General features: G+C 48.1%; 1 protein-coding gene across 6 annotated transcripts in view; it reads right to left on the minus strand.

Moving 5' to 3' along the window:
- Positions 1-12,249, minus strand: part of LOC100744275 (disco-interacting protein 2) — a 43,560-nt gene that overhangs the window by 20,298 nt on the left and 11,013 nt on the right. For 3 of the 6 annotated variants that reach the window (XM_033318822.1, XM_012381746.3, XM_012381736.3), the window contains exon 2: positions 3,534-3,605. Coding sequence is in view for 5 of the 6 variants with exons in the window: in XM_012381746.3 (XP_012237169.1) it covers positions 3,534-3,605 (72 nt within the window). In the remaining variant the exon portion in view is untranslated. Of the gene's footprint in view, positions 1-3,533; positions 3,606-7,234; positions 8,092-8,449; positions 10,768-12,249 lie in introns of those variants that run through there. The other 3 variants (XM_012381718.3, XM_012381714.3, XM_012381726.3) reach the window with 2 other exon arrangements.

Genomic DNA, 12,249 nt, shown 5'->3' on the forward strand with positions numbered 1-12,249 from the left:
CCGACACCAATACCACCACCACCACCACCACCACCACCGCCGCTTCCATAACCCGTTCTCTCGACCCCTGCGATACCGAGGACGCCGACACCTCCTCCATCCTTTCCAGCCCCTGTGTGCCACACACACACGTGCATATGCAAAAGCCACCCTCCAGACTCTTCTCTTGTTTTCTCGTTCCGATTCTCAAAGCAGGGGAAACTCGCAAGCTAGTTTTTCACTGCCTCTCTTCTCTGCTACCCCTTTTTCCATCTTTACCATCTTCGCCACCGTTACACCATCGGTTAGACGCGAACGCCTACGCTGTGTATAACACGTTCGAGCGGATTTCAACGATTGACAAATAATGGGCCGGCCGACACAAATGTCCACTTTTCTAGAATCCCGTCGCCGTTTGAACGCGTTCCGAGTTTTACGGTTACGGTCACGGTTTCTTCGATTACAATATTCGAGGATATGAGAGTGGAGGGAACGCTTGCGCGTACGGTCACGCTCCATGGAATTTAATAAGATTCGAGCGAACCGTGACAATATCGTAACCAGCGGTGTAAATCCAGCTCGGATCGTTCGTTGCCGTGTACCATATTTTTCTCTCTAATGGAATCACGCCCATCGATAACCATCGCTGTAAACCAAGGAATCTCCATCCTTCCTTTTTTCCAATTGTCGCGTATTACGGCACCGCGGTCCTACAGCTTCCAAAACAGTACGCTCGAGCATCGTTCTGCAAACGCGTTGAATATCGAAAACGAGATGCGGCGACATCTACGAACCTGCGACCCGCCGCGCTACATCGTCGCAAGTTATTCGAAAAAGGTAGAACGAGATGTCGCTGTAACCGATGAAGCAGCGAATACAATGGCGTGACAGGATAATCATTGGTTATACGTAATATATAGGTATTGTACGTCCTCAGGCAGAAGCTACCTTTTGTTCGCAGTTGCTAGGATAGTCGTGAATCAAAAGCGACGACAGATCGTTGAATGGGAGGACGAATCGCAACCTGGAAATATTAGGTTGTCCGAAACGTTTCTTCCGTTTTATAAGGAAATAATAGACGCACGATGTTTTCTTGTTGTATATTAGTTTATTGAATTATGCACGAACATAATAATAGAAATAGAACGAAATGGATCATATCTCAATAAATAAAATAATATAAAAATAAATATTCAATAAAATAATATAAAACAGAAATTGTTGTCCATCTATTATCACTTTATGAAAAGAAAGAAACTTTTCGGACAACCCAATACCTGTTTGCAGACACCTAAGTTCCACGAGTTTTACCACTTATCGAAGTTTCCAACGATCAACCACCTTTATTTCCAAAATTGCTCAACTTCTCGATTTAACTAATATTCAAATATCAAATATCGAACTTTATATAAATCCGTGATATTCGAAGGATTGGTACGCGCGAACCTTCCAGTCTCCTCTCTATTTTCCCATTTGAAATAACGCAAGGGAAGAAAGACGCGTGACGAAGCGAGTTAAGAAGAAGGCTCGTGCGAAACATCTGCGTTAGACACATATTTTATGTACTTAGAGACAACGCGGAATTCCTCGTGCCGATTCTTCCGTATAAAACCATAAGTTATTTCAGCTGATCGCCTGTTACTTGCGATTTCGTGTTTCCCTACCGGTATCGAAATTCCCGTGAAGATCTTGTCGATTATCAGCGATTGCTTGCACATCGAGACGTTAACTCACTAAGCGAACTGCTTTCTCTCGTTGCGAACAATTTGTTGGATCTGAACGCGACCAGGCAACTCGCTTCGTCGTGTTCGCCACTGGTACAATGAAAGAGGTTCGCGATAAATGGAATGGATTATAGGCAGCGGTGTGCATCGTGGAGATCGTAATCGAGTTAAAAAACGAAGAAAAAGCGAGAGAGAGAGAAAAAGAAACGGCGCCGCTGGCAAACACCTAACGAGTTTCCGCGTGCAGGAAAACGGTTGGGAAATCACGAATCAAACGTGACTCGAAGCGGCGAGAAAATTGTCTTTGCTTGGAAGCCTCGTGCGCGACAATACCACAAGTACCTACGTCGCGTATAACGAGCGGATAACGCGGAAGTGGCTCTTCCGTATGCAAGTACAGTTAAACAGTATGTACATTGCGGCCGATCGCAGCGGACCGACCGATCGCAGCTGCAGCCACGAGCCATTGCCGAAGGCGCGGCCGAGCTCGTGATCGTGGCCAAGCTTTAACCGGTCCACACGTTGCGATCTCGCTGCTACACCTCAACTGGTCGCTCTTTATTTCGCAATTAAAAAGATGAAAAAGGCGTTATCGATAAGCTTGAAATCGAACTCGTCCGAACGCCAAACTCACGTATCCCTTCAACGTGTCATTCCAACCAACTTAATTCCACGTTAATTGTAAACGAGTTTGTTGGCGCGTTACAAGGTCACGCGTTCGATTTTGCAACAGGCAATTCCACTTAGCTGTTCGTTCGGATGGAAACGAACGAGGCTCCGGTTGGGTCAGGGCGATTCTCCTATTCGAGAAAACCAGACAAAGTGGAAAGAATGCCGTGGCAAACGCGTTCTTCCATTGCGAAACGCAGATGGCATTGCCGGAAAAACGATACGCTGGTTTAAATCGGTGGAAATATCTTTGACATGGGAGTAGAAGCAGCACCGGAGACCCTGAGCGCGCGATAAGGGGATTGCGTAAGAGAGGAAAACCGGTAGAAGACGACGAATGGAAAACGGTGGCCGGGGCGAAGAACACGCGGCCCTGTCCGCTTCGTTCCTTCTTTTATTCCCATTGCGATTGCGTGTGCCGGCATTGTGCGCAAAGCAATGCTCGTGTCTCTTGAGAATCGGAACGTGATTAATATTACGAACGACTAGAGAGAGAATGAGAGACTGGTTGCGTATGGATGTGACGCAATAGGCGCGCGCGAGATTATCGCGCGAGCTGACGCGGACCACGAGGACGAGAAGCTTTCGAACGATGCCGCCGCGATCCAACGAATCGGAATGTAACAACTGGTACGTAAGAAGTTTCCAGTTAATGCATATTATATTTCGACGAGTCTGAACGTGTAACTCGAGAGAAAACAAGCAATTGGTCGCAACTGCTTTCTTTTCGGGCATTCTTTCTTATCGGATCGTTAACGATCCTTTCGAAACGTTGAAACAGAGACTCCTCGCGTGTCGCTTAGCGTCTACTCGAGCAACGTAAAACGTGTTGCAAGTAGCGACGACATGACGCAGCGAGAAAGCGAGATAGAGTGAAGCGGCTGTCGCTGACTCGCATTCGCGTCTTTTAAACGAGTCGATAAACGCACCAGCAGACGATAAATCACTGGTCGTTGTCCATGGTAAAAATAAAATGTCGGAGAACTCGGGCTAGGGAACAGCGCGTAAATCCGTACACGGAAGTGACGTAGAAAAGAGCCGCGCGGCTGCGATTCCGTCGCGAGCTTCTCGTCCACGCGCGATGTTCGCTAAGGATGAAACCACGATGACCATGACTTGTTCGCTATGATTTTTTCCGACCAGATGAAACGTTCGACTCACCCAACTGCTTCGACGCATACTGCTGCAGTAGACGCGTCCGTTTCTTTTCGTATCCCTTTTGTGTAATGTCCCCTGAAACAAGAAATCGCAACGATCAGTACGAGTTTGTTTACGAGCGATCTCCGCTGATATCGCCGCCTTACGCAAGCAGAACTTCGAACAGCGATTAACACTTTGACTGCCGCGCCGTAATCACATGTTCCGCTGTGGACGCCACGGGAATATTTTTATTATTCAAGGCATATAATGGCAAAATAATAATAAACTGATGACGTAAGACAACATTCTTCCCCAATGCACCGTTTATCTTATTGGTGGTCACGGGTGACCACCGTGGCGCCTTGGTAACAGAAGACAGCGACATATTATAACGAGGCTTCGTTTATTTCAACAAACCATTCGCATTCGTTGTTTCGTCGTAAGAAAAACGTCCAGAATATATTGTTGGAACATGTAGAAGATATTAGTAAACAGTATTTGCTCATTCTACATATAATATAATATAAAGGTACGTTCACACTTCTAACTTCAATTATATGATTATAAAGCAGCATTTACAATTATTTTCTAAGGTATGTTTATAATAATATTCGTAGATTACCCCTCAATGATACGGATGCAAACACAATGCACCGTTAGATGCAAGATTTGTTCTCATTTTTTTTTCATTGATGTTCGAATAAAAATGTTTAATCGTTCAATGGGGCACTTTTTATTACAAAGTATCTTCTATTTACCGGTTATATTCAAAATGCCCTAACTGTTAATTTTCATACAATTTTTACAATTGTAAGAAGTTCAAGCGCTCTGATCACTAGTGACCACCGTAGCGTCACAGGAGAAACCATGGCCGATCATATATGACCAACGTGGCAGTCAAAGTATTCAAACGTTACCGACCGCTAGCGATTCAACTGCATACGCACTTCCGACCGGCATCTCAAGCGCAGATTCTTCCTGGCGCCGGCTCTGTTTCGGTTTAGACTCTCCAATACCATTCTTTTTGGTCATTGCGAACGGTACGTTTTTCAAATTGATATAAAACTGTGGGAACTTACAAAGCAACGCAACTAACGCAACTGAGTAAGGTCCCTTAGTACTAAATAACAAATTACTGCTCAAATAATGAGAAAGATCGTCGGCGACAAAAAGTCGCTTAATAAGTTATCGGTCGGTAAGCGTTGGTGACAAAAAACCGATTAATCGACTATCGGTCGGTAAAATGTTAATATATTGAGTTGGCAACTAAATGATTGCGGATTTTATCAATAGGTAGCATTGTCAATACTATTACTTAATACGATCACTTAGTTGCCAACCCAATAGTACGGTTAGTGAAATAGAACGAAGTTGGTTCGACGATGCAACGTTCGTACGTTTGATTACCAATCGCACGTACACGAAAATAGGTAAATGAGAGGATGGCAGATTGCGCGTCGAATCAGCCTACCCTCGAACGAATGGCTAAATAAGAGAGATCAATTTCTCAATGCTCGTTGCATCGAGAGACCGAAAAAGGACGTACTATTTCGATAGCTCGTGGCGCGATCTCGTTTCAGGTAATTTCTTCGTGGCACGCAACCCGTGGAATTTCGAGGACGATCGGTGAATGCGTTCGTTCAAGAAACGGTAGAAATTGGCTGGACAATTCGCGGGGACGAGGTGGAAGCATGGAGACACCTGGTTGAAAGCGACCTCGCCAAACGAGACCAACGAAATCTATCGAGAAATGGAATTCCTAAAACGCTTCGAACACGCAAATTTCCCAGACCTGTTCTAGAACCACGTTCGCCGATTCACGTGGTGCCGTTCTATCGGCCAACCGTAGCTTAACGTAATTACGTAACCTATTGTAAATTAATGAACGTTGAGAACTGGCGAACGTAAATCATTTAATTTTGAATTTAATGAAAGATCGTAGGCAATGCAGTTTACTGCGTTAAAACTGTTGATAGATGAGCAGCGAGCCGCTTGAGCGGCGCTAACGGCGCATTGTTTTCAACGACGACGATTAATTTTATAAGGAAGAAGCGGTCTGACGAGTTTTTTCGTCCGCGAAATTCTAGAAAGGGTACGCGTTGTAAATTTCTGCGTCGCAACACAGCTTGCCCACGTGTCCCGCACGATGCGAAACGAGTTGGCATGCTAGCGTCACGCATCGTAACTCGAGAAAATGCATAGAATCGATCGGCTAACGGCCGAGACACGATTTTTCCAGCTACGAGCACCGACACGAAACCAAACTAGGTCATGCAATATTATCACTGAATTTATTTCAACGACCCCGAGTCTTTCGACAAACCCGCGCCGTTCCATTTTCTACCTAATTACCTGCGTGTTTATGGGCTTGCCAGCAGCTCGAAAACGCGGGTGCAGCGAACGATCGTTATCGATCCGGGAGAGACTCGATCCGTTTTTCTCGCGAAAGTTTCTTCCAATTTTAATCTCGAACGAATCTCGCCTGTACGAAGCGACTCGTTGAAAATTCACGAAAAATCTTCGAACGATAAAGCGAGCTGAGTCCTGTCGCGTCTAACGAAGCAAATCGCACGATTGTTCGCAAGTAATTCGATCGGACGCGTCTTTCGGACATATCGAAATATTCAGTTTCAAATCTGTAATTGATGTCCAGAGAACAATATCGAGCTACAATGGAAGGAGAAGGAGAAAGTTGGTGGCTTAATGGAAGAGCGATGTTCGTCCGGAATGATAATGGAATGTCTTATTGTATTGTAATGTATATCTTTTCCGGCTATCCAACCGCTAGTTAAAATTATCAGGACGCGGAACGACTGGTCCTTAGGGCAAAGTGCATATTGCGCACGTACCTATAGAGGCGAACAGGTCGAAGGGAATTATTGCACGGTCAAGTTATAGTTAGCACGCGGTTCAAGAATTTCTCTGCTGGGGATACATCCGGCAAATCCTGCGCCTATTAAACACGCACGGCCTGCTTACCCCACGGCTAGAACGTTCACATCGATGATTAACCCTTCAGTCACGACACATACATACATCTATTCGTGTTCGTTTTTTTTTCTTCTTCTTTTTTCTACACTATCTAATTAACTTCCAACGCACCCTCTGCCTGCTAATTGCTTAAATATCACTTTAGCTTGAAGCAAAATCGCTTGCACGAAATACTTGGCTCGGTCGTATATCACAATTAGAAAACGACGCTTTCTCGATCGATGGGAAGGTAAACGAGAGGAATGGTAAGTAAGAAATTTCAGTAGCGCTGACAATGGTAATCCTTCTCGTTGCAGTCAGAATAAATAAGTACGTATATGGGCAAGGGGCAATCAAGAGCCGGCCGGCTATCGCGGTCGAAAGATTTCAAGAAAGAAATGGGAAAGAGGCGCGATTAGTGGAACGTACGTGCACGGATTCGGATCGAGTTTAACCGGTGCAAAAACAGCGGTGAAACCAAACTTGAACGGCGATTCTGTTACGTGATTAACGTCGATCACGCGGAATGCCAGATGAAAATAAGACAAACGCTAATCGCTGGCAGCTATCGCCCTAAAGTTAAAGTTAAAGTCGAAGAAGGAAGAGCTTGTATCGAACCGTAATTTCGCGCGTGTTATTTTCCAAGCCTATATCACGTCGAATAGCCGCGTCGATATTATGCGGTGTAAGCTTTAAAGCGAATGTCCTAGGAATATCGATGGCGTAGAAGATGGTCGCTAGTGGAGCCTTACTGGGTCTTTTCCTCAAGGACGAGCACTTTCGCACGAGAAAGACTGGCTGGCCGGAAGCTTTTCGAAGCTGAGACTTTCGCCTGAGTGGCCTTCTTCTGAGTCCCGACCTTTGCCTCTTCAGGTATTGCTGCCTATGCATCGCGTGAGAGCTTTTCCTGCGCTCAAGACCAACACGATCGGACTCGTCCTCGGTTTCGCTGTCGGTAGACGAGAGACACCTGTAGTCGGCCCTCGTCCTCTCTTTGCCGATGAGGTTGCTCGAACCTTTCGACAGGAAGCTGAGAAACTGGTTGCTGGCGAAGTAGTTGGAAGTTATGGGTCGCCATGTGGTTCTTCGCGCGAGAACGCCGCTGGTTCGTAGCTCCTCGGAGAACAGTTTGTCTTCGTTGAAATCGCTGATCTTTGGTGCCCGACAAGCCGACGATGAGGAGGATGTTGCTGAAAAGGAACCCAACGAGGACGAGACCAACGAGTTCAAGCCTCCCTCTCGTCTATCGTTAAAGTCCCCTGAAAGCAACAGCTTCAGATCGTCGAACTGATCGTCCGACAGATTCGACGAACAGTCGTCGATTCTTTCGATCACGGGAATTTCGGTCTCAGGGAAGTATCTGATCTCGCGCCACACTCGTCTCTGACGTCTCGAGCGCCGCCTTTCCGGTGGTACGAACCACACGGGGCTGTTCGATCGCACCGGCTGAACCTGAAGCTGAGACTTCTTCGTCCTCTGAGACGTCCGCCTTCCACGTCGTCGAGAACTAGACCGCCTCGAGCTGTTCGTTCGTTTAAAGTAACCCTCGGCGCTCACGCTTGGCGACGGTTTGCTCGTCCTTCGGTTAAAGAAACCATTCCTCGTAGCCCTGAAGTCAGGCGATTATCGAGTTGCCGTCTACTTCGCAACCTTCGATCGATGAAATTGCCGAAAATCGCTTTGCCAGAAATGTGAAAGGTATCTCGCGTGCGTTCGTCATAATTTCCGAGCACAAACGCGACACGGCGAGGCTCGAGATACTCGAAGCGGATTACGCGCTAGTCGAAAGCTATGTCTAGTCGTGAAGCTTTGCCGAACGATCGAAACGAAAATTTGTAAATACGACTCTCGGTTTACTCGGACATCCGCAACCGGGTCGTTATTTTATAGTCGAACTTTCTACTACTTTCACGTTCCGCAATTTCATCGTCGACGAAGGCCAATTAACAAATACGAGTGATAGTAACCCTGCACGAAAATCGGCCAGCTTGGCGATCCTCAGAGAAAATCCGAACGCCGACGAGACGTCTTTGCCAGCCACGCTTTTCTCCGGAGCGGACACCGTTCTCGCTACGGTGGGTTGAGGCTTCCTCTCCTTCAGCGCGCTATCTAACGAGTGGTGTATCGACGAACCCGAGGACGAAGGGAAGGGCATCGGCACCGCGTCCCTCCATATTCGACCGAGATTGATGCTGACGCTGGGTGGTCCTTCGATCGACGGTTCCTGAACCTGCAGGATATCCTGATGACTATTCTTCTCTTGGATCGTCTCGTTGCAGACTCTGAACGGTTTCGAGGGCAACACGGGCGACGCGTCCAACTCGAGAACCTTCAGGTCCTCGGCCACGTGGTCGGCTTCGTTTTGCTTTTGAACCTTGGAAACGTTGTTTCTTGCCGGAACGTGTTGTTGCTTGTTTTGTTGCTGATCGCGATGCGCCTCGTCCAGTTTCTCGCGTGAAGACGAGCTAACACCCTGTAGCCATTCGTCGTAGCTGATCGATTCGCGAGTCAACGTGTCGTCCTGTAGCTTTCGCGGTTTCTGTTCCTTTATTATGGTCTGCTTCTCGATCGGCTTCAAGTTGGACTCGATGGCAGTCGGCGCGACAGTCGGCTCCAAGTTTTTCTGAAGCTTGTTACGTCGCTTGCCCCGATCCAAATAACTTTTTCTTATCGATATCCTTTTGAAGGACTCGCTGCGTTTGAAGGATGGCTCGTTGCGGTCCTTCTTGCGGCCGACGAGCCTCCTTAGGTTCTCGAAGGACAACGGCCTCATGAGTTCGGCCCTTCGTCCACTCTCCGCTCAAACAGTCGTCTTACGTTTCATCCTCCACTTTCTATTATCCTTTCGCCGTTTCCTCGACGCGTCTTCGAGACTTCTTCTTCGAATACCGCGATCTCATGTGTACAATTGTTCGGAAATTCTCGTTCGTTAGCTATTTAACATGCCTCGTTATCCACCGCGTTGCTTCATACTTTCTCGAATCGCGTCGCCTGCCCTTGGAAAGAAAATCTAACAAAAACGAGACGATCATTCTCCGTTTACGGCCCTACCCTCTCAACGTGGCTGGTCGTTTCCGCTGTTGTTTCTTGGCGAGTTACGATCTCGTGCTGCGAGTCGAATATCCATTGGAACGAGTGGCCGAAGGATTCCTCGCGAACAGAAGGCTCGTTTTGGTTGCAGGAGCGAACCACGCGCGTCCTCCTCGAGTCCTTACATCCTTACAGCTAGCCAGGGAGAAAGAGAGGAGAGGGGAGAGAGAGAAAGGGAAAAAGACAGAGGTTGCGAGGCTGCACTGGTTCTCCCGTTGTCTCTCTCTTTCATCTGTATCGTCGTGGTTCTTCTCCGTTTGGTCCGTGTCGGTCGCCTCGGCGAACGTGCACGCTTGCGCGTTTCTGCGATCTTAAGGTACAACTCCGAGGTCTTCCAGTCGCGAATCAGCGTGGCTTTCCTTTTTCGACCTGCCGTCCCTTCTTCCTCTTTCGCGTCTACCTTCTCTTTCACCCTTTTCGTACGGTCGCCCCTCCGTTCGGTGAGGATCCTGCGGCAAAAATCGATTCGGCACCGCGCGACGCCGTCAGCGAAATAACGTTAAACGGCAGCAGATTAATTCGAGTTAATTCGCGTTGCAGCGTTACCTAGCCAGCGAAACCATCTTCCTGTTACGTTCTGCCTGGAGGAAACTACGCTTCGATAGCGGTAACCGCGATTAATATCGCGAATCAACGTCCGCGCAACGTTTACGCCAAGTTATTCCACGTTTCGAAACAGTACATTTTTCGAGCTTGGTGAATGCTTGTTGCCGAACACGCGTTCCGTTCACAGCGGCCCAACAGCCGATACTGTTCTCCATATATGTGCCTCGTCCGAAAGCATCTACAATCGTTGAAAACACATTGGACGATACTTTCTCCGCCCTCCGACGATTACGACACTGATTTCACCCTTTCCTTCGCTCCACGATCTCGCAGTATTTATTATTTCGTGTCGACGAGCGACGTAGGCGCGCTGCCACACACCGATTCACTCGCTCGGCCAATCGCGCTCTGTTCGATGTTTCTCCAAAGTCGTTACTTGTTCGTCGAACGTCCGAAAACTTTCGAGAAACGTGATCGCGAGAGAAGAACCAAACGACGTAATATGATTCGTCGCACCGATAACGCGTGTCACTACGCGCACACACACTCACGCGCACACACGCACACTATAGTTGCGAATCGGTTTCGAGAAAGGCGATCCTTCGATCTTGTTTAATTGGTAGAGCGCACCGGCTACCGTGTCACGAATTTCATGATACGCGTATTTCGCTGGAACGGTAAATCACGGTCACGCACCGGCCTCGAAAACACGCTCGACCGACCGCTATCGCTTTTGCAAATAAGGAAAGCGCGAACACGGTGATTTTTCACTCTTCCTCTCGATTTTCGCTGCAACGACGCGCACGACGCTCCTTTCCTTCCCGTTTGCCTTCCTATCGAACAGTGACTCGCGTTCTTCGGCTAGTTAAGCGCAACGGCCACGTAATCGAACACCGGTAAAAATAAATTACCCGCCAGTTTCGAAAGCAACGAACGATAGCGTGAAAGGAGAGAGACAACTCGGAGAATCGTTATTGTTGTTGTTCGAGGAACCTTGATCCGCCAACGCGTCAGCTCTGGATCGTGATACGTATTTAGAAAGATTTAGTTTGTTCGAGCGGAATTTTAAATAAAAGGCAGACGCCGGCCCTATACAATGGCAATGTCTGCCGGTTTGACGGTTGACGACAAGTGAATCTTTCTCGGTTGGCTCGTTGGTTAAAACAGTAAGATCAGCCCTACGAGATCAGGGGGAAACTTAGTCGCCTCTGTTACCGACCAGCTGCTCGCCCACGAGAACCTATTTCACAAGCTTTCCTTCCCTCGACCAGATTCTTTTTGCGACACTGCGCCGCCGGCAAAATAACCGCGACGGGTTACGGAATTCATTCTAAGCTGATAGCCTCGCTCGCCTCTGTCCTTCGATTACCCAAGGAAACGGAGAAAAATGATCTGCGAAGGAAACGAATCGACATAGAAGGCGCGTTAATCGCGACGCGGTACCACCGTTCACGAACTCGTATCATCGTATCCTCGAAATGCACGCGCCGAAAATTTCCTAGTTTCGCGCGGCGAAACGTCTCGTTTATCGCCAGGCGGAGCGAAAGCAAAAAGAAATAGAAACGATCGCGAGGCGACAGTTGGTAATAGCGATGGTACGTAATGTAGAAACTCCGGCCTCCGATAATACCAATAACGACAAAGAAATAGGGGACTATGAGGGAAAAGAGATGGGAAAAAAGTGGAACAGCGATAGTAGCGGCACTAGTAGTACAAGCAAGAGTAACAGCGTGGCGCGAGTAGAGAAGCAAGGGTAGCGGCCGGTCGTGTTCGTAAAATAATGCGTCGGAGCGTACTCGAGGCGCAGAGCGTCGCGACGCGGGTCCACCCTTATCGCGAAGGGCAGAGGAACGAGCATCGAGAACAGTCCCCCTCGTCTCGCGAGGAGAAAAACTCTCGTAGTGCGCGTAGTTGAAGTCGCGTCGAATCACTGGCATTTCGCGAGCTCTCGACGCTGCACCTCTCCCTGACTCACGAGAGAACCGCCACGGACACGGAGAAAGAGAAAGAGAAAGAGAAAGAGTGAGCGTGTATATGTGTGTATGAGAGAGAGAGAGAGAGAGAGAGGGACCGCGCGGTGGCCAGACGGAGACAGCGACCTCTGGGAAGCGGGCCCCGTGACAGAGACGGA

This window comes from Bombus impatiens, unplaced genomic scaffold (assembly GCF_000188095.3).
Source record: "Bombus impatiens unplaced genomic scaffold, BIMP_2.2 scf_0019, whole genome shotgun sequence".
Taxonomy (NCBI): domain Eukaryota; kingdom Metazoa; phylum Arthropoda; class Insecta; order Hymenoptera; family Apidae; genus Bombus; species Bombus impatiens.